This window comes from Mobula hypostoma, chromosome 12 (assembly GCF_963921235.1).
Source record: "Mobula hypostoma chromosome 12, sMobHyp1.1, whole genome shotgun sequence".
Lineage (NCBI taxonomy): Eukaryota > Metazoa > Chordata > Chondrichthyes > Myliobatiformes > Myliobatidae > Mobula > Mobula hypostoma.
In genome coordinates, this window is record NC_086108.1 from 46,065,593 (window position 1) to 46,092,021 (window position 26,429).

At 40.8% G+C, this 26,429-nt stretch overlaps 1 protein-coding gene across 7 annotated transcripts in view; it reads right to left on the reverse strand.

Annotated features, from left to right (window-relative positions):
- Positions 1 to 260: 260 nt before the first annotated feature.
- The window catches only part of LOC134354761 (KN motif and ankyrin repeat domain-containing protein 1-like), a 121,506-nt gene continuing 95,337 nt past the window's right edge, over positions 261 to 26,429 (reverse strand). For 6 of the 7 annotated variants that reach the window (XM_063063980.1, XM_063063979.1, XM_063063976.1 and 3 more), the window contains exons 4-11: positions 23,558 to 23,656; positions 23,356 to 23,467; positions 23,056 to 23,265; positions 20,330 to 20,417; positions 18,041 to 18,260; positions 17,267 to 17,409; positions 9,582 to 9,782; positions 6,042 to 6,188 (exon numbers count right to left, since the gene is read on the reverse strand). In XM_063063980.1, coding sequence (XP_062920050.1) covers positions 6,066 to 6,188; positions 9,582 to 9,782; positions 17,267 to 17,409; positions 18,041 to 18,260; positions 20,330 to 20,417; positions 23,056 to 23,265; positions 23,356 to 23,467; positions 23,558 to 23,656 — 1,196 coding nt within the window. In that variant the 3' untranslated portion in view covers positions 6,042 to 6,065. Of the gene's footprint in view, positions 3,928 to 6,041; positions 6,189 to 9,581; positions 9,783 to 17,266; positions 17,410 to 18,040; positions 18,261 to 20,329; positions 20,418 to 23,055; positions 23,266 to 23,355; positions 23,468 to 23,557; positions 23,657 to 26,429 lie in introns of those variants that run through there. The other variant, XM_063063982.1, reaches the window with a different exon arrangement.

The following is a 26,429-nucleotide window of genomic DNA, read 5'->3' on the forward strand; positions in this document are numbered from 1 at the left end:
TAAATATTTCAGCCAGGGCCCCCGCAATTTCAACACTAGTCTCCTATGAGTTTGTCTGTTTTCTGCATTTAAAAAAGAACCTGCCCGTGTCTGTCCCTTCAAAAGAAACATGTGCTGTGCTATTTTTTTTAACTCGGCTGTTTCTCGCTGCACTTTTTAAAAAAACTTAGGCTCATTTTAAACTTCTTCATTGCTACTGTTATGTTTCATAACTCCACAAAATAAAAACTAATCACAAGAAAAAATGGAAGCCCAGGAGAACAGGTCTTAGTTTCATTTTTACTTTAAGTTAGGCACACATGTAAGATGTGATGCCATTCACTTACTGTTACATAGAACTCACAATGAATTGTTTACTACTCCTTCTTCACTTACGACTGTGTACCTGCATTTAACACCAATATCATCGTCAAGTTTGCAGACGACACAAAAGTGATCGGGTTGATCTCCAACAGAGACGAATCAGTGTACAGAGTGGAGGTACAGAACTTAGTGAGCTGGTGCTCAGAAGACAACCTGTCTCTGAATACAGACAAGACTAAGGAGCTAATTATCAATTTTGAAAAGTCACGGGATGACGAGTACGCTCTAGTCTACATTAACGGAGACATAGTGGAGGGAGTGTCCAGTTTCAGGTTTCTGGGTATACATATCTCAGAAGACCTTACATGGTCCACTAACACCACAACGATAGTTAAAGCACAGCGACACTTGTTTTTCCTCAGGACGCTGAAGAAAATTGGTCCATCTGAACAGATGCTGGTGACCTTTTACCGCTGCACCATAGACAGCATCTTAACATACTGCATCACTCTACAGCAGCTGATAGGAAAGCACTTCAGCGGGTCGTCTCTAGCGCACAGAAGATCATCGGGACACAGCTCCCAGCCCTGGAGGACACCTACAGCTCTCGCTGCTTAAGGAAAGCTACAAGCATCTGTAAGGACAATACACACCCATGCAATCATCTGATTGAACTTCTTCCATCTGGCAGACGTTATAAGATTTTCTATGCCCGCACTTCCAGACTGAAAAATAGCTTTATCCCCCAGAACTATAATTGCTCTGAACCAATCGATCAAGTATCATCCATAAATTTGTTATATTGCTACTTTAATACTGGTTTTATGGCTGTCATGGATCTGAGTTGTGCTTTTGTACTGCTGGACATTGCTTGTACTGGCTGGTTACTTGATTTTATTTATTGTTTATTTATTTTATTTGTTGTTTTATAGCATTGAGTATGAGAGTTGCAAACTCATTTTCGCTGTATTGGTGCATGACAAATTGTACTATGCAATGACAATAAAGATATTTCAATTTCAATAAACAAAGAATGCTTACTTAAACTTACTTAAATAAGATTTTTATAATATTACTCAAATGTAATTGAAATATTAAATAGACAACAACTTCTCCTCCCCTGACCTTGTTATTCTGAATTCTCCCCTCTTCCTTTCCAATCCTGATGAAGGGTCTTGGCCGGAAATGTCAAATCTTTATTCCTTTCCATAATGCCACCTGAACTGCTGAGTTCCTCCAACATTTTGTGTGTGTGTTATCAAAAATTCTTGAAATTTTATTTAGACTCAAAATAAGGCTATTGCTCTCAGACGGGGAATGGTATCAACCGATTATCAAAATGCATGGAAATATTGTGGCTACATTAAGGGAGCAATGCAAATCTGCATTTAGATACTTTAAAGATTAAAGATCTAAGGATTAGCTTTATTCATCACATGTACATCGAAACATGCAATAAAATGCATCACTTGTGTCAAGTTAAATCAGCAAGGAATGTTCGGGGCAGCCTGCAAGTGTTGCCACGACACCTCTGCCGGCATAGCATGTTCACTACCCTTAACCGTACATGTTTGGAATGTGGGATGAAACTGGAGGAACCCACGCAGTCCTGGGGAAAATTTACAAACTCGTTACAGACAGTGGCGAGGATCGAACCCCGGTTGAATATACAGCTGGCTCTCTAAAGTGTTGTTCAAACCGCTACAGTACCATATCCAACTGAGTATTTTTATATTCCTGGACTGAATATTTTTAGTCACTCTCCCTTAATTATATTTCACGATTTCCAAGATCTGAGCTGTACCTTCATTGTTTCGGATTTGATTAAGTGGCGATATGAACTGCATTAAATAGAAAGCCAAAGATCATCAAGTAACAATTAGAAAATCTGTTTCTGTGATGTTATTTCAGGACAAATATTGGCCTGTTTACTGGGAATTAAAGCCTTGGTTCTCTTTGTTAGGCTTTGCCATTTCGAACTTCCATCAGGGATGGTTGATTGAAGAAATCGGCCCACCTGAACACAGGAAATCTGGATCAGACCTGACCCAAGGATTTGGATTAAGTTTTGATTCCTAAACAATTCGTAATCAACATGGATAATAGAGTCTACATGGCCCCCAATCAGGTGACCAAAGCACAGATTTGATGTTTCTTTAGCAAGATGGTACCGAAACAATGCTTTGAAATATTGAGAGAAAGAAAGAGAATGAGTCAATAAGGGGAAAACAAAAAGGGAAGGAGCAAAGCTGTCAGTGAGGCCTACATGTGGAGAATTAATGACCAACTTAAGGTCTCCTATGACTGAAAACAATCGCTTTTGATAGCTGAAAATATCATTTAATGATTTAATGAAGTTGTTTGATCAGTAATGTCATTCCCATCATTTGTAATATGTAACAGATTATGAAAAGTTAAAAATCAATATGATGGTTGCTACACCTAATTGCTGACTCAAGATCTAGCCATGCAAATTTAGGGTATTCTACAGAAGGTAATCAACAACTTCATTATTTCTTACTATCATTACAAACAGTGACGGTAATATATTTAAGACTCAGTGTTAGCTGGTGTTAAATAGTGCATCAGGACTCTGGGCATATTTTATAACACTACTGCAATATTAACAAGATTAATCTCAGGCAAAGCCAACAAAGCCCAAAATAGCATAACAGTGTAGTTACTGTCAAAACCAGCTTATTCTAGGTTAATGGCAGTAAGTTCACAACCACAGTCACTTTTCTTATCATAAACAAGAGAAAATCTGCAGATGCTGGAAATCCAAGCAACACACACAAAATGCAGGAGGAACTCAGCAGGCGAGGCAGCACCCATGGAGAAGAGTACAAGCAATGTTTTGGGCCGAGACCCTTCAGCAGGACTTCTCTCGGCCTGAAACGCCGACTGTACTCTTTTCCATAGATGCTGCCTGGCCTGCTGAGTTCCTCCAGCATTTTGTGTGTGTTGCTTTTCCTATCATGTTTTGTAATGGAAATGAATCTGAAGATATTGCAAGTATATCAATCTTAAAGCAAAAGATTTTTTTTGGTCCTACAGCGACAGCTGTACTCAATTACTTTTATCAGAATTGAGATGAATGGGATTTGCATCATCTGATATGCAAATTTTCTTTATAAGGTTCTCCACTATAATGGCACTGAAAGGTACAGCATTAACTTGTAACATACATGCACTCCAGAATTAATGTCCTTTCTCTGTGAAGCAGCGTTACAGAAATATTGCATAAAACAGCTTCAGGATTTAGTGTCTGTAAGAGTCAGTCAGGTACACTTTTTGACAGTATCTTTCTATAGCATTAACAACTTCTGAATATGTGATCTCTGAGGACAAGCTAAGGCGTGATTCTCAATACCAGGATAACTTGCATAATTCGAAGAGCTGAAAGACTTCTCCAGTGAGTGATTTGTAGCTGTGAGGAAGCAGTGTCTAGCTGTTAATAAGTGTCATTACTGTTTTTTATCCTGATTGTGAAGTAATTAAGGAAGTGGCAGTGAATGCAAATCAAAGAGTGGAAGAGATGTCTCTATTCCTGTGGATGCTCAACAGCTCAGTGATATCCTTCTGACCAGCTTGCAGAGCAATGTTCACAGCAGTGCTGCCGTTCTGTTGGGAAAATGAGAGAGACAAGCAGGGTATGAAACACTGAACATGTGGTAAGTAAATCATTTAGCATTTTGTCAAAGGTCAAAGTCCCTGCCAGCATTACGCTCCAGCACTGCTCTTAGAAATGTCACAACACAGAGAACAGGTTCATTTCCTCACCTACCACTCGCCCTACGTGTGAAGTTCATGCCTTCAAATCAAACTGTAGCAGCCAATTATTAAGTGATGCTGAAGCTTATTCCCCAAGGAAGAAAAAAATACAACTGAGGGACCAGTGCTTTTACTACATAGTTTAATTCATATTTAATATAATCCTTCCATTTTGATTCATAAAAATTAAGATCTTCTTTCTCAATGCCTTTATTTGCCTCTCTGGGCAGTTCATTTTTCAAAGAGAAAAGGGAATAATCCTGGTTTGGTCACAGGGTGTGACAAAACAGGTCTGCAGGCACCACAGCAAAGGATGAGGCAGATGGTACTAGGCTCCTCCTCAATCCTGGGAACGTTATCAGAGTCCCATTGTATGGCACTGACAGCCATCTCAGAATTAACAGAGATGCTTGCAATAATCCCTATAATTAGTTTAGACAGCTGGTAACAATCATAACAATCCTCCCCTGGAATAATCTTTCAGTGGCAATTAACATGTTACATTAGAACATTATAAATTATTGCACCTAATTTAGATTCATGAACAATAAAGTCACTTTAAAAAACTACTAATCATCTCTATTCAACAAAGATCTATTTAATGCATTCAAAAGTCTCTAGCAAGTATACCAAAAGGTGAACGATATGTGAAATGTGCTTATGGTGACTTTCTGTACTAATCAAGTTGAGAATGGCAACAGAATATGTTTCTGTTTCAGGCATTATCAAGTACTCTCAGGTCAATGTACCTAAGCACAGTAAAGCCTCTTTTAGTTTGCCTCAGTAACGTCATTCAACACAAACTTTCGACTCACAATTCATTTACCAGCATTTCCCAAGATCCCACACCAGATGTTCCTGTGGCCTTTTTGAAGCGACCAGATTGTGTCATGTTGTACATAATCAGGGGCTGCATGCCTCGACTATGACAGGTGTGGAAACAGGCAATGGGAAAAAATTGTTGAAGAGTGCTCTTCAGGGTCCACAGAATCTTAAGTATGCACTTTGAAGTGAAGTCACTTCTGTGACTTAGATAAGCTGGCTGAGGGGTGAGAGCATGATGGGGATGAGATAGAGAGGCAAAGACTGGAGCACCAGAAGTTCTGTGTTACCCTTGTGAGGCTAGTGGTAAAGCCTTTGGTTTCCTGAATGCAGAAGAGACTACAGCACGAGTATAGAATGCAGTTTGCCACATTGGAAGAAATACAAATAAGTTACTGATTCACCAGGGGCCCAGGACAGGAAAAGGGATGAAACAAAAAGGCAGGTAAACATCTCCAAAGCAGAGAAATGGGCATTGCTGATGACAGAAGAACAAGTCTGTTTGGAGTGAAGAAATGGGGAGGACGGCGCGTTGTGCCTGGTTGATGTTATCAGTAGCATTCTGCTGATAATGCTTGACTAATGCTTGTTTGAGATCGGGACATGCATCATATAGGTGCGATGTCCTAGCAATGAACTAGTTAATGGTGGAAGGCAGCACCCCAAGTCTTTACCTCAGGAGCAGACTGTCTTGTATTCGAGCACTGGGACATTTGGAGTGACAAGAGGACATTACCATCAAAGAACCACATTTAGTGAAAGTGTGTAATAATGTGCCTGAAGAACTCTAACCTATATGGAGTTGGTTGTAGGAAATAACTTTGTGGAGTACTGCAGGTGAGAATCTACAGACTTGTTGAGTTACGGTTGCATGATAGTGGAAACTGAAACTCTTGGAATAGTTTAAATATTGGAAACAGGGCAGACAGCTTTCATGGAACACACACACACAGAGCAGCATCTGCTGTATTTTAATTGTCCTGTATATCCATTATCAAAATGACAAAGAATAATTATTGTTATAGAATCACATCAGAAGAAAATAAGCCTTTCAGCCCGCCAAGTCCACGCATTTACACAATTTTCATTCTACTCTTCCCACATTTCCATCAATTCTCCCAATTCTACTACTCACCTACGGACTAGGGGTAAAGTTCAGTAGCAAATTAACCTATCAATCTGCACGTCTTTAGGATGTGGGAGGCAACCAGAGTACCCACTTCATATGAGGGTAGCCAAATTCCATGCAAACAGCACCAGAGGTCAGGATTGAGCCCAGGTGGCAGGATCTGCCAGGCAGAAGCACTTATTAGTTATACAGTGTTCCTTTAATGTAATCACCCCAAGTTGGAATAAAGTTTTGCAGAAAGTTCCAAAAACACACACTTTATTTGAGCTCCTTAAGGGTAAAATCTTTATATTCTATATATAATGTTCGAGTACACAAATCCACTTGCTCAAACATTACGTGCAAAATATAAAAAGTACAGGATCAGTGTGTTCTTGATGGTTGCTGCCATCTCAGTGGGCTAAAGGTCCTGTTTTGTGCTGTATGACTTTGGCACCACCACTAATAAAAGTGAAATGTTGTGAGTATAGAAACATAGAAAACCTACAGCACAATACAGGCCCTTCAGCCCACAAAGCTGTGCTGAACATGTCCCTACCTTAGCACGACCTAGGCTTTACCCATAGCCCTCTATTTTTCTAAGCTCCATGTACCCATCCAGGAGTCTCTTAAAAGACCCTATTGTTTCTGCCTCCACGGCCGCTGCTGTCAGCCCATCCCACGCACTCACCACTCTGCTTAAAAAACTTACCCCTGACATCTCCTCTGTACCTACTTCCAAGCACCTTAAAACTATGCCCTTTTGTGCTAGCCATTTCAGCCCTGGGGAAAAGCCTCTGACTATCCACACGATCAATGCCTCTCATCATCTTATACACCTCTATCAGGTCACCTCTCATCCTCCGTCGCTCCAAGGAGAAAAGGCCGAGTTCACTCAACCTATTCTCATAAGGCATTCTCCCCAATCCAGACAACATCCTTGTAAATCTCCTCTGCACCCTTTCTATGGTTTCCACGTCCTTCCTATAGTGAGGCGACCAGAATTGAGCACAGTACTCCAGGTGGGGTCTGACCAGGGTCCTATATAGCTGCAACGTTACCTCTCAGCTCTTAAACTCAATCACATGATTGATGGCCAATGCACCATATGCCTTCTTAACCACAGAGTCAACCTGCATAGCAGCTTTGAGTGTCCTATGGACTCAAACCCCAAGATCCCTCTGATCCTCCACACTGCCAAGTGTCTTACCATTAATGCTATATTCTGCCATCATATTTGACCTACCAAAATGAACCACCTCACACTTAGCTGGGTTGAACTTCATCTTCCACTTCTCAGCCCAGTTTTGCATCCTATCAATGTCCCCTTGTAACCTTTGACAGCCCTCCAAACTATCCACAACAACCCCCACCTTTGTGTCATCAACAAATTTACTAACCCATCCCTCCACTTCCTCATCCATGTAATTTATAAAAATCACAAAATGTAGGGGTCCCAGAACAGATCCCTGAGACACACCACTGGTCACCGGCCTCCATGCAGAATATGACCCGTCTACAACCACTCTTTGCCTTCTGTGGGCATGCCAGTTCTGGATCCACAAAGCAATGTCCCCTTGGATCCCATGCCTCCTTACTTTCTCAATAAACCTTGCATGGGGTACCTTGTCAAGTACCTTGCTGAAATTCATATACACTACATTTACTGCTCTACCTTCATCAATGTGTTAAGTCACATCCTCAACAAATTCAATCAGGCTCGTAAGGCATGACCTGCCTTTGACAAAAGCCATGCTGACTATTCCTAATCATACTATGCCTCTCCAAATATTCATAAATCTTGCCTCTCAGGATCTTCTCCATCAACTTACCAACCACTGAAGTAAGACTCACTGGTCTATAATTTCCTGGGCTATCTCTACTCCCTTTCTTGAATAAAGGAACAACATCCACAACCTTCCAATCCTCTGGAACCTCTTCCGTCCCCATTGATGATGCAAAGATCATTGCCAGAGGCTCAGGAATCTCCTCCCTCACTTCCCACAGTAGCCTGGGGTACATCCCGTCCAGTCCCGGTGACTTATCCAACTTAATGCTTTCCAAAAGCTCCAGCACATCCTTTTTCTTAATATCTACATTCTCAAAGCTTTTCAGTACACTGCAAGTCATCCCTACAATCATTAAACAACAGGAATTCTGCAGATGCTGGAAATTCAAGCAACATACATCAAAGTTGCTGGTGAACGCAGCAGGCCAGGCAGCATCTGTAGGAAGAGGTGCAGTCGACGTTTCAGGCCGAGACCCTTCGTCAGGAGTCCTGACGAAGGGTGTCGGCCTGAAACGTCAACTGCACCTCTTCCTATAGATGCTGCCTGGCCTGCTGCGTTCACCAGCAACTTTGATGTGTGTTCCTACAATCATTAAGATCCTTTTCCATAGTGAATACTGAAGCAAAGTATTTATTAAGTACCTCCGCTATTTCCTGCGGTTCCATACACACTTTTCCACTGTCACACTTGACTCTCATTCTCTCATGTCTTATCCTCTTGCTCTTCATATACTTGTAGAATGCCTTGGGGTTTTCCTTGATCCTGTCCGCCAAGGCCTTCTCATGGCCCCTTCTGAATTTCCTAATTTCATTCTTAAGCTCCTTCCTTCTAGCCTTATAATATTCTAGATTCAAATCATTACCTAGTTTTTTGAAACTTTTGTAAGCTCTTCTTTTCTTTTTGACTAGATTTACAACAGCCTTTGTGCACCATGGATCTTGTACCCTACCATCCTTTTCATGTCTCATTGGAATGTACCTACTCAGAACCCCACGCAAATATCCCCTGAACATTTGCCACCTTTCTTCGGTACGTTTCCCTAAGAATATCTGTTTCCAATTTATGCTTTTCCAAGTTCCTGCCTGATAGCCTCATAGTTCCCCTTACTCCAATTAAACGCTTCCCTAACTTGTCTGTTCCTATCCCTCTCCAATGCTGTAGTAAATGAGTTAGAATTGTGATCACTATCTCCAAAATGCTCTCCTACTGGGAGACCTGACACCTGACCAGGTACATTTCCCAATACCAGATCAAGTACAGCATCTCCTCTTGTAGGCTTATCTACATATTGTGTCAAGAAACCTTCCTGAACACACGTAACAAACTCCACCCCACCTAAAGCCCTCACTCCAGGGAGATGCCAATCAATATTTGGGAAATTAAAATCTCCCACCACAACAACCCTGTTATTATTACTCCTTTCCAGAATCTGTCTCCCTATTTGCTCCTCGATGTCCCTGTCACTATTGGGTGGTCTATAAAAACACCCAGTAGAGTTATTGACCCCTCCTTATTCCTAACTTCCACTCACAAAGACTCCGTAGACAACCCCTTTGTGACTTTCTCCTTTTCTGCAGCCGTGACACTATCCCTGATCAACAGTTCCAAGCCCCCACCTCTTTTGCCTCCCTCCCTTCCTAGTATGGAGTGGGTTTGCCCCAACATAACTTGATGAATGACGAGGAGAAACAACCAGAAAATAGAGTAGATAGGGATGAGCAATTGATGAAAATCTGGAAAAGAAGCAAAATGTGAGGTCCAAGATGATGTAAAATTATACTCACTTTATCCGTTAGTTCTGAGTTACATTCGGGCTGAGCCAAAAGGAGTTTAACAATCTCGATGTGTCCATGTTCGCTTGCACACATAAGGGCTGTAGACCCATCGGTGTCCTGGACATTCACATTGGCCCCATTGTTCAGCAGAGCTTTGACCATATCAGTCCTTCCGTAACTGACAGCCAGCATTAGTGCTGTCTGCCCTGTCTGGAAAAAGAAATCACATTCGGTTGTTATTACTTTTAAAAGGTTTATCTTGAGCACGAATTGGAATAGCTACACTACACTAGTGCTTAAGGCCAGATGACAAATATCCCTTGACAAATCTATTCAGTCTCACCTTGGGTCAACAATGTAAATCATGGAACCAAATCCACCTACCCAGGAATGAGAGTAACATAAATTGCTCAGCAATACAGTCTTTCATTAAAATGGCCAATTTAATACAATTCTCTGAATGCAAGGTTACTTTCTTATCAGTGCACCAGACCAGTTTATTTTAATCTCTATCATGATCAGAAGAATTCTGACACATCTTTGTCTCCTGGACAGTTTTTGTATGCAGAAGGAGTTGAGGATGCTGTGGTTTGCATGAGGAGGGAAGTGGCAGTCAGGGATTTATTAAATCTTTTGTCTTTTCCGGAGTTCTTTACTACTTGTTGGCCTGGATTTCTGCCAGATTTTTTCTAACTACCCCAACAAACTATGCAATAGAAGAGGGGAAGGAATGAAGCTAAACTAGTTAATATGCAAGATCTGAGTATGGGCAGGTTTGATAGACTAACTCATTTTTTCACAACTGTCACTTCTATATTCTTGTTTTTTTTATCTTACAGCTAAAGCTAGAGCTTTAAGATGAAGTTCTTCTCATCAGTAACTGTTACCAGTTCTACTGAGTTCCCAACTTGCCAGCAGCCCATGCTTACCATAGCAACAAACTTAGTTTTCTTAAGTCAAAGAATGACAGTGACAGAGTTGCTTCAGGACGTGAGGGAAACAACAGACCCTTGGTGGGTAGTCTGTAAACGTACGCTCAGTGTGAACCAACTAATCTGATTAACTGGTTTTAAGATTTGTGCAACTGAGGAGCAGCATTCAGAAGTTACAAGATAATTCAATACATGTTGTCAGCTGGATACTTTTAAGACTTTTTCCAAACTTTAAAGGTTGAAAGAAAATTCCTTCAGGCTTTTACAAGTCCTATTTGGATGTATGATAAAGATATGGGTGAGTCTGTGAAGGAATCCCACCTGATTCCTGTTCCTTCCCTGTGGGCTACTTATCACTCTACCGACACCTTTCTGCAGCTGAGATTTGGGATTCTGAAGTGTGAAACATCAGACACATGGCCCAAGATTTAGCATGAATCATGCACATTTAAAACCGAGAAGTCAAGGAAATGGGGACTACAAACCACAGGGACTGATTTCACACATGTTTGAGTCCCGGCATCCCCTTTGTAAGAAACAGAGATTTAGCGACATGCTGCAAGATAAAGTTACACCTTATCTCTTGGCAAAAGATTGTACAGAGGATGCCAGAAATAGTTAATTTTCCAGCCTTGAAACAGGATAATTATTCTTTATGAAAGAGGAATTGCCACAATTCTGGTAGCAAATTCACTGCCACCTGGGAAATATCCCTGAAGCCATAAGGTGTGATGCCTACATTACTGTGTAGGAGCTAGAAAATTATAAGACGTAACTTGTAAACTACATTACTATGTAGGAGCTAGAAAATTATAAGACATAACTTGTAAACTACACTACTGTGTAGGAGCTAGAAAGTTATAAGACATAACTTGTAAACTACTTGCACATAAACAGACGGTGCAGGAAATACTCAGCAGGTCAGGCAGCATCAGTGGAGCAAACAGCAGTGCTAAGGTTTCAAGTCAATGACCTTTCATCACGACTGAATATTGTACTTTACTTTGTTCTACTCTGTAAACTTCTGCAGATGTAGTGGTTGAAACAAAACCAAAAGAATCTCTAATAAAGTTTGTACGTCAGACTCATATGCTTAACCCTATTATAAATCAGCCTCCCGGGAGGGTAGGATTGCAGAATTCTGTAAAGTCACTACAGTTATTGAGCTTTTGGGCCAACTGGTCCATGCCAAACAAAATTCCCTTCAAAACTCATCCAATTTGTTCCTTAATCCTCTAAACATTTCCTATCCAGGTACAGTATCTGTCCAAGTATCTTTCAAATGTTATTTATGTATTTGCTTTAACCACTACCTTTAGCACCTTATTTGATATACTGACCACCATTTTGGTGAAAAAGTTGCACTTTTGGGTTCTTATTTAATTTCTCCCTTCTCCCTTTCAATCTTTAGTTCTTGATTCACAAACCATGAGGAAAAAGACCCTGTGTATGCCCCTCTTGATTTTATATACTGTATTTCTATAAGATCACCCCTCATTCTTCTATACTTCAAAAAAAGCAGTCCCAGCCTGCCCAACCTCTTTCCATATGTCAGTCCATCGAGTCCCAGCAACTTGCTCGTAAATCTCTACACTCTTTCCAGCGTAATGGCATCTTTCTTATAGCAAAATGCCTTAAACTGAACCTAATGCTCCAAGTATGGCCTCACCAACAGCTTGTACAACTTTAACATAACATCTAACTTCTAACTCAATGCCCTGACTGATGGAGACCAACATGCCAAAGGCCTTCTTCTCTACCTGTGACACTACTCTCAGGAAACCATATACCTGTTTTCTTAGATCTCTCTGTTTTACAACATTCCCCAAGGCATTACCTTCAACTGTGAATGTCCAACCCTGATTTTTCTTCTCAAAATGCATCACCTCACATGTATCCAAAGTTACACCCCAGAAAGGAGCACTTATTCCTAATCTGCCTCTCTTATACTCTTTGAAATAATGTATGAGTAGTATTTGGGTGCTCTGGGCCTGCACTTGCTGAAGTTTAGAAGGATGAGTGGGCATCAGCAATGGTCAATTAACCAGCTGTTTGGAATCAAATGACCTTGCCTGGTGCCTCAGGGCTGGATGTGTCTGCAGCTGCGACACCCCCCCACCCCGGCACTCCTCTCTGCCACCTGTCCCACACTCCTCCCACGCTGCTCCACATCCTTTGCTCCCACCAGAGTTACCCAAACTTGCTCCATGTTGATAAATAATGTACTGTGCAAAAATCTTAGGCATCCCAACTATATATATGTGCCTATGAGGTTTGCACTGTTCTGTATGAGTTGCCACTTTCTGGGAACAATGGACTCAAACACCAAAATCCCTCTGTTCAACAACATTCCTTAGTGCCTTTCCATTTACTGTATGTCTTACACCTTGACTTGTCAAAATGCATCACTTCACACTAGTCAGATTAATTCCATCTTCTATCATTCCACCTGATTTTCCGTCTAATTTAGGTCCATCCTTACTCTCCACAACACCATCTACCTTTGTGTCATCCATTGATTGAGTCTTTGATGATGAAAAAAAGAGGCTGAGAAGTGAAAAATTTATAGACTAGATCTTAGATGCGAAAGACTGGACATCTCAAGGAATGGCTGGAATAATGAGAATCAAGAGTGTGGAAGAGTGCAGTTACCTCAGCAGGTTGTAAAACTGGGTGGACAATTTTGAAAACGGTGTGGTTGTATGATGGATGAACCTGTTGTGAGTTTGGACATTGGCAGTTGGCACACTGGGTAACCTTCAGTTACTGTGTGTTGGGATAATCAAGTCTACTGGTAATGTAACCATTGAAAGGGGGTTCCAGGGAATGGGTGACCAGGATCGAGATGGATTACATTGCAGAGATGAACATAAGAGGGAGTGTGTCCTTGGAAGCTCACGTTATAAACAAAAATATATAAAGGTAAAGTTGGTCTGATTCATTCTCAGTGACCAGGGAATAAAGTTTGAGGATGGGACAAAACAATGCATTTGATCATCCCAGTATTTAATCGGAGCAACATTTCAGCTCTTCTAGTACTGGATACCGTAGAAACATAGAAAACCTATAGCACAATACAGGCCTTTTGGCCCACAAAGCTGTGCCGAATATGTCCTTACCTTAGAAATTACCTAGGGTTACCCATATACCCATGAAGTTGTCATGTAGTTTAGAAAGAGCAGAGGGATTAAATGAGGTGGGGTATTGAGGTGAAACTTGCATTGTGCTTTCAGATAATGTGGCTGAAGAGTTGGAAGTAGATCAGAAAAAGGAGAAATTAGCAACAGAATAAACTCTTCTTCGGCTTCCAACCGGGTCCATGTATCGATTTTAACTGATGTTTCGACGACAAACTCTATCATCAGGGACGATGCCCAGGCACGTCTAGCCCTGTGGTATTTATACACTCGTCGTCCATCTCTCCTGATTGATTAGTCCTCATCCAATTGGTTTCCACTGACCCACCTGCTTGGATGACTAGCCATTCAGGAGGGGTCGATGACGAGGGTATAAATACCACTGGACTAGACATGCCCAGGCATAATTCCTGATGATGATTGCAGGGTTTGCCATCGAAACAATCAATATCTATGTCTGACTGGAAGCCCGAGAAGAGTTTATTCGTCATATACACCAGGAAAGAACTATATCCTTTTTTAGAATCAGAAGTTGGTAGAATAATAAAGGCTGTGCTGGCTTTCACCAAAAGCATTTGATATACCAAAATTCAGAGCAATTTAGGATGATTCTTTGAAAGGAAACTAAATGAATTCCCTGGCACTGATATTAGAGAGCAGCATGAGAAATTTCTTCTGCTTAATCAGAAGATAGCTATTAATTAAAGCAGAATTCCAGCTCTTTGCACATTGTCTATATGGAACAGAAATTTAAGGTATTGTCCCAAAACTGGATCCATATTCTATAATTATGATTAACTGACAATATCAAAGGTTGTACATTATTAAATGTCTCTGCACTTTACATCTAAATACTGGAATGCATGTTTAACTCTCTACCATTTGTTAAATGTTATTTAGAAATCATAGTTCATTCTGGCAGTGTGGACATTGCTAACATTTATATTGATCAACCTTGGTTGGATTTGTTCAAGTGATAGGCCATCATACTGCAGTCCAAATTGTTAGGCAAATATAATGAAGACAACTGCGATATTTGACCAATAATGTTCAAAGTGTAATGATATACTGTAACTGTGCTACCCAGTGAACCTGGAGCTGATAACTTTCTGTACATCCAGCCAGTGGAGGTCACTCTTTTGGCTTGTGCTGTCAAACCCGAAAGCTTTGGTAACATACCGCAGGGTAGACTATAGATATTACATTTTGCAGCCTAAATAGTCCTCAGCATGGAGAGTAGATGTTTAGTCTATGGGAAAAATTGTGGTTAAAATAGCGCTGCAACATGAATTTTGCTCTAAGTAATGCCAACAGCCAAGAATATTATTCATCCTCTGAGACTCATGGGTGGTAAAGAGAGTTTGATCTCTCATCCTTCATGAACCCACAAGTCATTCTGCTCCACTTTTGTTTTTAAATTTTATTAATAGATCCACGTTCTGGCGTCTGGGGGCACAGGTCACTTTGTATGAACATCATTTCCTATATGCAAGCTGTGTTTTATATAATTTCTCGCATGGGTAAGTTGATTTGATTTGAAGCTTATGGTGGAAAGACATCCATCTCCATCCCCTCTTTATTTGCTCTTGAAGTAGCAAGATCGATGAGTTTGAAGTTTTTGGTAATATTGGCAAACATTTAATAAGTATATTTTGAAGGAAGTATGTTGATGATTTATTGCTACTAAGTCATTGTTGTGCCACAGTTTACTCTTGTTTACACGGCATAGTTATGGAGTGTTGCGTGTGTATATTACCTTGGTTAACACCAATAATCAACAGTATTAGTATATTCAACCACGTAGCAATTCTGTGTTGAATTTAATATGTATTTTACATAGCTTTCTGCAGCTTCACAAGTAAATTCTGATTAAAAATTCTGAAGAAAGCTTTCATCATGGGTGATTTTAGAGAAGGTGTTTCACTCGCTGCATGCACTGTGAGGGCAGTAGAATATACTTACTTAGTAGGCAGCTGTCAATCCCAGGGGATCATGGGTTTGCACCTCTGTTGGACTGTGTCCCCTCCGGGGCGCAAGCCTGGGCAGGAAGATCTGAAGAACCGGCTGTTGCCCATGCAGCGGGTTCCCCGTCTCCACGTCACTGATGTAGTCCAAGGGAAGGGTAAGCACCAGCGTTGTCGCAGAGATTGCCAGTGTGAAGTTGCCAACGACAACATACTACCTTAGGGACCCGGCTCCAGATTTCTTCCTCTGGGTTTACTTCCGAAGCCTTTCCCAAGGGTGGGTATGACCGAAAGGCAGTGAAGGTTTAAAATCAAAGTTACCTTTCTCCTAGGCAGGCAGGTATCCAAGGTTGACGAGCTCCACCTGCCTGAAGTACTTACTTATTCCTCTCAAATATATATCACATTTCTTCATGTTATCATATGCTACCCATGTATCTAACCAATATAATAATCTGTCAGCTTTTTCCTGATGACTTGTCTGGCCTTGAGAGGATAGCCTTAATAGAAGCCGACCATGAATCACAGGTGCAAAGTCAATTGTTCCTCCTAAGCATGCAACACTTGCCACACATCACATATAATGTTACTCATATATTCTGTGACAAAATACTAGTTTTCTTTTAAAAAAACATCGAGTCTGCTTTTGAATTAACATAATTTGCTTCACTGTCTGGATAAGAAACCCATTTCGTAGTGTTAAAGCTGGTTGTGTTTGTGACAAGGCTTCTGACAATTAATTTTGAATTTACCTCTTTTCAGGGTCTAGATAAATTGAAACATCATCGTGATCTATATTTCATGGTTCCTTAAGAATCCCCTAGATCAATAATCTTTTCCCTCTACTTCCCTTTCAATAAAACCTGCCCTATTTGATGTAAGTGCTTGGCTGAGGAGCCAGTAGCGAGAAGCTACCATCCGTGGAATTATGACTGAATGCCTCTAAGTCAGAATCCCACCTAAATGCAGTGATCCCTAGTACCAGGAATCACTGGCTGGCCTTTACAATCAATATCTGCATCTCCTTGATTCTTCCTAACCATTCTCCAGTATCTCCTCCAGTGGTCCGCACATTCTTGTAATGGCAAGTTGACCAGATTTTGCATAGATGATTCCAACTGTGTCTGCACTACTGGTGAATAAAATATAATTATCTTTCTTCAATCTGTGCCCTTTAATACATCTCATGAAATGATCTCATTCACTGAGGACTGTTGTAATTTTAAGTTAAAGTCTGTCCCAAGCCTTTGTGGCCCATCAGGCAGGTGCCTATGCCGGTTTCTGTGGCGTGAAGTGACTGAGAGTACGAGACTCCCCCCCCCCACCCCCGCCCCCGCCAGATAGGACGCCAGTCTATCGCGAGGTTAACCCCCAGCATTTTGCTGGTACCCCATTTTCAGCTGGGTGGACTGGAGCAGTGTGTGGTTAAGTGCGTTGCTCAAAGATACAACACACTGCCTTGGCCTAGACTTGAACCCACGACCTTCAGATCGTGAGCCCAACGCCCTAACCACTTGGCCACACGACTGTTGTAATGGCTGCAACATATTCTCCATCAAAACCCTTCATGCTAATTAAATGTGCCATCCTTTCAGTGAGAGGAAACACCTGGTGCTAATGAAGCGAGTGATGTATCGATTCATTTCGCCACAATCAATTACCTGACTGGCTTGAATATTGACATTTCCCAAATGAAGAAGCTGCATAACCACTGCCACCTCTTCATCCGTTTTAACAGTAGCCAGTGAAGTGAGCATGGTGGCAGTGTATCCTGCCTTGTTCTGATGGTCTACGTTGCAAACACCTGATCAACAACAAGAAATTTCAAGATAACATCAATATGTTCATCAGAAAGTAAAGCAAGCTCCTCTTCTCATCCTCTTAAAAGAGTGCAAACTCGCACAAAATCTGAGGGTTTATTCACAGTGACTGGGTGGCAAAATACACAATATGGTGCTGAATAAGGAGAATGCCTAGTGCCTTTCCTCAGTTTTACTGAACTAATTGGTCTCATTTGGGGCTTACTAGATGACTATTTGAACTACAGGTTTTGTATTGTTCTTGTGGACATCCTATTATTCTCATTTGCACTGCGTCTTTTATATAAAAGGTGAGAATGAGGTCCTTGATTGATTCAATTGTTGGACCAAAGTATTTAAATTACAGCGTTAGCAATATTAATGGGCTTTTAGGTCTCTGTGCCCATTGGCTTTTCAAGGTTGATCTTAACTCCACTTACCTACTCCCTTTTTTCCAAACCTATCAAGGATCTGTTGATCTCAGTTCTGAAGTTTTTCTCGGACCTCACCTCAACAGCATTTTGGGGGGAAAAGTGTCCCAAATTTCTCCTACTCTCTCGAGGGGAATTATTTTTTTTCCTGCAGATGAAACTGCTTCTATACTTCAGCCCTTCAAGATCAAACATCTCTTTGTACCTGTGTCCAGTAGGAGCTTCACGATGTGGAAGTTGGAGTGGGAGATACTGTAATGCAGAGCAGTGTTCAGATTGTCATCTGTTAAGTTCACAATAAAGTGAAGTAGATCTGGTGACATTTCTTGAAGTTCCTGGAGAAAGCATTGAACTCTGTCAGGAGCTGCAGATTTTTGACTGGAAATCTGGAACCATTCCCACTGAACTGTTCTCAAGTTCTGCCTCTGGGGAAATAGAACATTGAACAAAACATATTATAACAACAAAATGTTTTCAGTATTATCAAACACTGACCTTTGCAGATTCCTCCCCTTCTCTCCTGAAGGATTTGAAAATGTGGCTCTCTAGAAAGCAATATAAAGACCACATCTTTCAGTAAGGGGTGTTTTTGCCCTTGAAATGGAAGGTTTTATGTTCATGTCCTGCTAACATGAGGGAATGCTAATGCTGGTGATTGACTTTTTGAAGTAGCATTAAAGTGAGAGCCTGTGTGCTCTTCAGAACTTTCAAGAAATTCCATGACACAATTTGGAAAAAGGCAAGATCTTAGTCAACACTTTATCTGCCAATCAGAAGATTTACAGGCCATTTATATCACTGCTGATTGTGAGGTTTAGTTATGGCAAATAAACTGCCAAATTTACTTTCCTTATGACTCAAAACTACACCACGGACATTACAGATCAAATTCATATTTTGTATTCATTCTTAGGATGCAGCTAAAACATACAAGGTCATACTTCTTGAAAATCATGGCAGTTGCAAGATGGTGATCTAAGAAAACTTCAGAGCATTTTAATAGTCTGCATGTATTTAAGTGACTAGCAAATCAGTCACTTGCCTTCGATAGTCACACTTGCCTGTAACTTAGCAAAATCTTACAATGCAGAATTGGCTCCATACAGACTGGAGCGGGCCAGCGTAAGACAATGCCTTAATGATTAAAATTGACAAATTCTACCCTCAGCATTAGCTTGAGAGATCACACTCAGTTACCACCCCAAACTTACTAAACAACTCCGGAAAAGTAAAAATAATAGCATTTATAATTTATTATAAAATTTGTGAAAATACTTACAAAAAATAAGTTCATTTTAATTGCTTAGAAACAGTAAATGCTGGGGTTTGTGCTCCTTGACTGAATTGCATGCAAAGTACCATCGCAGGCCAGTTCTGAGTGTAACCATCAACTTCTTGTAAATTTGAAATTCAGTCAACACTCTGTGGTTCCAAAGAAGTTGGGGTGGGAAGGGGGAGCAATATCAGAGTTCTAAGCGGAATTTCTGGCTGTTCAATAGGAAATTACAGTTGCCATATTTGGTCAGAGTCACATGTTGTACACATGACTATCTTGTCCATTAAAACAGTTGAAATTCTGCAATAATCCAGCAACACTCATTTTTAAACTGTCATCCAAGTACCATCAAGACTTACTCTATTAGCTTTGCAAGCTACGGTGGGTTTTTTTGATGCCTCAGTATCTGGGCCAATACCACACTGCCAACTAAGAGTTCCACATATATTGTAGCTCCAGGATTTCCATCACACACAAAAAAATATGCTGAACCATTAAGGGGGTCATAAAGAAGGCCTTGGTCAGAAGGGTAGATTTTAGGAGGTGTCCCAAAAGAGAAGGGCAAGGTGGTTTTCAGGGGATGAAATGAATCAGCCAAGGTAATAGTAATACTCAGGTTTAAAGATGTCAAAGGCACTTAACAGTTAGCAATGTCACAGCTCAGCCTAATCCCGTTGTCCTTCAAAATTTACTATTTATATTCTGGATTACTGAGTGGCAAGCAGGAACTGTGAATCCTCTTTCTCCTCCTCATTAATCTCAACACATTAAGTCTGATTTTTATGACATTCCTGCTTGATTATAACTTAGAAACAATCACTTTACACACTTTTGCATTTGTCTTGAGAGAGCTGTCTGTGCCTCAAGTTTCTCCCAGTTGGTTCTTCTGGGGCTAGTGGCAATGGCAAAATAAGTTTGTTGGCCACCAACAGATGAATTCAGCAGATTTATCTCATTTGACAGGGTCTGAATGGATTTGTCACACATAATGTGCATGTCAGGGACTAATGTCATTCAGACCTCTTCAAAATCCAGTACAAAGGTAATAACAACCCAAAATAGGGGTTAAACCTTGAACCTTTGTGGGCCTTATTACCACAGTAGATAATTAACCACAGACTCATCATTTTCAACAGCAATGTTTAATCATTAGTTAAATATTTAATGCATTCTGCTTTGACTCGAGCAATTAAACATAAAGCAGGAAAAATATCGTACCACGCCTTTGTCTTCTGTGGTTCCCAACTCGCTGAGGTGATGCTGCAGGTTTTGACAAGCCAAGTATAAGCTTGGTTTTGATTCATGCCTGAAAGGAGCAAGACAAACTAAACTGCGTTAGTTATAGTGGAATGGGCACAGGATCTGATAACTTTACCCAATCAAACCAGTGTTATGGTCATATATTTGATGTACAGTATGTATACTTACAAGCCTATCTTATTACACATTGGTCAATGTGGGTTACACGTGGGCTAGAATTGGACAGTCTGTAATGGACTCACATACCATAAATTTCCAAAAAGGGATCAGGACCAGAATCATCTGGTTATGATATCAGCATTTTCAAAACATTTTCTGAACATGGGACACCCTCCATTTGAGAATCCTCAATATTTCTCTTTCCCAGGTAAAGGTATTGGGTGGGGCAAATGAAGGTATGTCACCATTCTGCATAAGAGGTTGGTGCAAGTGAGTCAGAAGGATGTTGTCTCTGAAATGTGTAATGTGTTCATGTGACAGTGCATCTGAGGATGCATTCACTCGCTGTGAAGTCATCAAATGTTGAGCAACATTGTATACAGCTCTTTAGGACCTTTCTCCTGACAATGATGTCCTCAACTAGCTCTTTCCAGGACCAGCTCTGGTGTGAAATGACGGGGGACTTTGTATTCAGTGAGTAAAAGGTTTCATTCTATCTCCAGTGCTCTGCTAGAACGTCAGCTTTTCTGTTCTTGTGCATGCCCTGTCATCTCTTGCAGCAAATGCAAGGACCTCTGGGAACGATTCCAAGGCCAACTCAATGAACAGCAGGCAATTTCATCCATATTAGAACTGTTAGGATCTCTTCTTGCAGACCCTTATTTTCTACAGCATGATTTGGACCGCACATTACTCTGTACCCTGTTTTGAAACCTTGTAAGCATATTCTTTAACCTTTCAGTTCTTCAGAAGTAGGCTGGGTGATAATCCTGCATTGCCTAATCCTGTTGTCCTTCAAAATACTGAAGTGCTGGTGGCTTGATGGGTTGTATCTGTAAGTTATAACCCAGCTTACCTTTTAAACAACCCTCTTCCCCCGCTGGGCCCAGACAGATCTCTCTGTTATCAGCAATGCTGTTGGCCTTTTCTGAATCCCTCATCATCATCCAGCCACTCATGGGGCCCCAATCCAAATGAGCAAAGAACATTTTTAAAAAGTTTGACAGGAAAAGAGCGAGAGAAATAGTGAAGTGAAAGAGAACCAATAGGAACAGAAAGAAATGAACCTGTCAGACAGAAAATGTGGGATAGCACAATACTGTGCAAAGATATATATATAGTACTGTAGTAAATTTATGTATTGCACTGTACTTTTGTCACAAAAAGAAAAACAAATTTCATGGCATATGTGAGTGATCTGATTCTGATATGGGTCTCTATTGCGGACTGGGAAGGGGACAGGGAGAGTGGAATCATGGTTAGGAAAATGGGAAGGGAGAGGGGAAGGAGCAGGACACTAGTGAGACATTTCGTAATGGTCAAAAACCAATTTGTCTGAAATCAAATGACCTTGCCTGGTGTCTCAGGGCTGGTTGTTTCTGCACCTGCGCTATCCCCCCACCCCTGGCACTTCTTCTCTGTCACCTGTTCCTCACCCCTCCTGCGGTGCTCCACCCCCGTCGGTCCCAACATCTTTTGCTCCTGCCAGATTTCCAAATTTGCTCTCTGCTCTGCATTGACAAATGCAGTACCGTGCAGAAGTCTTAGGCACTCTAGCCATAAATATGTGCCTCAGAGGACTGCATATAAGGAGAGGAAATGTCTATCAAGCCCCTCGACTATGTTAGCATTCCATAAGCGCATGACTGATCTGTATCCATTCCACCTCTCTTCATGGCTGTGGCAAATGGAAGAATTAGTTGATCTTAATCTAAGATGTCAGTTATACCAACTCTGCAGCTTTTGGGGAAAGGAATTTATGTCTGATGCACACTCTTTCCCATTTTTCAGGTTCCCCATAACTCATCACTGGCCACTTTCTGGGCAGGACTTAATCACTGGTTCAGTGTTATCCTTTTCTCATGGTTAAAACCGATCTAATCGACCATTTTAACTTGCTCATGGCATGGCTGCCAATGGTGAGCTTGCACTTAGGACCAAGTGGTTGTTCCAGGAACAGTCATGTTTGTACAACAACCTACGGCAGATACCATTTATACCCTGCCCAGATTGCTTCGATTTAGAAATGTACTGCAAATTATCCATGTTTCCAAGTGGGGAAGGAAAGAATCCAGTGAAACAGGTGGAGGAACAAAATTTGCAGGTTGTTTGCATGATCTGAACAATTTATGTGCAGATTGTTCTATTACTCAATCTGTAATGCTTCAATAATGTAATATCGGCATGTTATAGGAGTTAACATGCAGGATCAGAACCAGACTGATTCTATTATTGGTCTTTATTCAGCTTCTCCACATCCATCCAGGAAATTGCCTTTCATTCTGATTTTCTCCTGTCGAGAATGCACACCCGCTCACCATTAATTGTGTAACTTGTGCCCCACCCTCTGATCATTTGAATTAATGCTTGGAAACTGAGATTGATTAGCATTTCACACATACATCAGGTAGAACTGAAGTGTGGTAACTCTCTGGGGTTCTGGTTCTATGTCATCCATTTGATCGTAGTGCTTGATAGTTTTGAATCAAATTTCATCATCATAAATGTCAGAACAATTACTGTACCTTTTAGTGCAATGCTGCGTAATAGTGACTGCAGCATGTCTTGCTGATGGCTGGACCTCGTCACATCTCGTTCCCTCTGCATCTTTTGATAATTCTGCTTTCTTGTCAGTATCGTGGATTTGATTTCCTTTCTTGATACCTTCCTTTTCCAAGTCACTGTCTGACCCTCCTTCTGATGAGTTGGAATCTTCGCTTGATGTGGTTTCATAACTTGAAAGCAAAAATCCTTGTTCAAGAATTTTTGCATATCACAGGTCTTGAATGACCAGAAAACATTATTTAACATTATTAAATGCTCACCCGCCATTTACCCCAATAAACTGAAGATATTTTTTGGCTGAAGAACCACTTGATTTGATATTTCCACTGTTCTTTTTCATAATAGATTTAAGAGATGCAGATGGAATCGCAGCTATAGATAAGAAAAAAACATTGCTTGGTTATGGCTGTAGTTGTTTCACAACCAAATTAATAATTTTACTTGGCTGTAAAGGGATCAGACCTGTATCACTGATGCACATTTCCAGCTGGAGGTCAGCCCTGAAGTCCAAAGATTCGGAGGATGATGACACTGGCTCTGCATGATGCACGGTTTTGATTTCTGAAATACAATACAACTACTTCAAGAGAAATTCAAGGATCAAAAACCTTTGATGAGCACTGGTCACATTCATGAACTGCAGTCTGACTTGTAAAAACATATGTTAGGATGTGAAGAGGTTTTTTTTTATATCTCCGCCTCTTCACCTCTCTCCTTCTTCACTTCCCCACTCCTCAGATCTCTCTCATGGTTAATTCAGCCAACTAAATGTGCTGGATTAAAATACTATAATTTTTAATCAACACATATCCCGAGGGAAAAAAAAGAGCAATCTTTAGAGGCACCAAGTTCAATACCCCATTTCTGCTGAATTATTTACCCTATTTAGGGTGGCAGTTAAGGTATTTAACTTTAGTTTTTAACACTCAGCGCATGTAGAAACTTGTCACTTGTATAAGACGTTGCTAATACCTCATTTGGAGCACTGTGTGCATTTCTGGTCACCATGCTATAGGAAAGATAGGCAAGGATGATGCCAGGACTAGGTGGTTTGAGTTATAAGGAGAATCTAGATAGGTTGCGGCTGCTTTCCCTGGAGAGAAGGAGAACAATGGGTGACCTAAAACAGGTTTATAAAACCACGAGGGGCATGGATAAGGTGGATAGCAGAATAGCTGAGTCTAAAACTAGAGAGCGTAGCTATAAGGTGAGATGGGAAAGATCTCAAGCAATGAGGGGCAATTTTTTTCCACAAAGAGGGTGGTGAGTAGATGGAATGAGCTAGCTGTAAAAATGGTAATGGAAGGTAAAATTATAACATTTAAAAGACATTTGGACAGGTTCCTGGGTAGGAAAGGTTCAGATGGATAGGGACCAAATAGTACGAACTGAGCTAGATTCCTAGGCTGGCAAAGATGAGCTAAGTTGAAGCGTCTGTATCCATGCTATATCACTCCAACACTTGAGTTTTCCATTTCCAAATGCTACATTGAGAATGAGGAAAAGACTTAGTTATGATGTCCATTTTTCTTTAAAGAACACATCCATATTTCTTTCTTTTCAGGTGATTAATTTTCCAGTTTTATGTTTGTCCTTCTCAAAACAAAGCTTCCCAGCTCAGCAGAAAGGCCCCTGACCTAAAATGTTGACTCAGTTTCATTCTCCACAGATACTAACCCAGAAAGTCTTTCCAGTATTTTCTGTTTTCAGTTGAGATGTTTCAAAGATAGGATTAGAACTACAAGGCACTTATAACCATATAACCATTACAGCACGGAAACAGGCCATCTCGGCCCTTCTAGTCCGTGCTGAACTCTTACTCTCATCTAGTCCCACCGACCTGCACTCAACCCATAACCCTCCATTTCTTTCCTGTCCATATATCTATCCAATTTAACTTTAAATGACAACATTGAACCTGCCTCAACCACTTCTGCTGGAAGCTCACTCCACACAGCTACCACTCTCTGAGTGAAGAAGTTCCCCCTCAGGTTACCCCTAAACTTTTGCTCTCTCAACTCATGTCCTCTTGTTTGAATCTCCCCCACTCTCAATGGAAAAAGCCTATCCACGTCAACTCTATCTATCCCCCCTCATAATTTTAAATACCTCTATCAAGTCCCCCCTCAACCTTCTACATTCCAAAGAATAAAGACCCAACTTGTTCAACCTTTCTCTGTAACTTAGGAGATGAAACCCAGGTAACATTCTAGTAAATCTCCTTTGTACCCTCTCAATTTTATTGACATCTTTCCTATAATTCGGTGAACAGAACTGTACACAATACTCCAAACTGGCCTCACCAATGCCTTATACAATTTCAATATTACATCCCAACTCCTATACTCAATGCTCTGATTTATAAAGGCCAGCATACCAAAAGCTTTCTTCACCACCCTATCCACATGAGATTCCACCTTCAGGGAACTATGCACCATTATTCCTAGATCCCTCTGTTCTACTGCATTCTTCAATGCCCTACCATTTACCATGTATGTCCTATTTTGATTAGTCCTACCAAAATGTAGCACCTCACATTTATCAGCATTAAACTCCATCTGCCATCTTTCAGCCCACTCTTCTAACTGGCCTAAATCTGTCTGCAAGCTTTGAAAACCGACTTCATTATCCACAACTCCACCTATCTTAGTATAGTCAGTGGCCGCTTTATTAATTACCTTCCATACCTAATAAAGTAGGCACTGAGTGCACTTCTGTGGTCTTCTGCTGCTGTAGCCCAACCACTTCAAGGTCCGACATGTTGTGCATTCAGAGATGCTCTTCTGCGCAGCACCGTTGAAATGCATGGTTATGTGGATTACTGTTGCTTTCCTATCAGCTTGAACCAGTCAGGCTATTCTCCTCCAACTTCTCTTATTAATAAGGCATTTTCACCCACAGAATTGCCATTCACTGGATTTTTTTTTTGCATTGTTCTCTGTAAGCTCTAGAGATTGCTGTGTGTGGAAATCCCAGGGGATCAGTCGATTCTAAGATACCCAAACCACCCCGCTTGGCTCCAACAATCATTCCACGGTCAAAGTCAGTTAGATCACATTTCTTCCTAATTCTGTTGTTTGGCCTGGATGACAACTGAACCTCTTGACAATGTCTGCATGCTTTAAGGCATTTTCAAATATCAGGATGTCTACTTTAATGACAGTCAAAAACACATGTTTTCTCTCACATAGCCTACATATAAACACATATAAATTGACAAGATTGATTTCATGCTGGATAGTCAAATGATAAGAGTTCTCAATCTCAGCAAGTATTGAAAAATTTTGGCTGTTTCCATCGAAAGATAATTATGATTCATTTGTGAGAGGTGTGT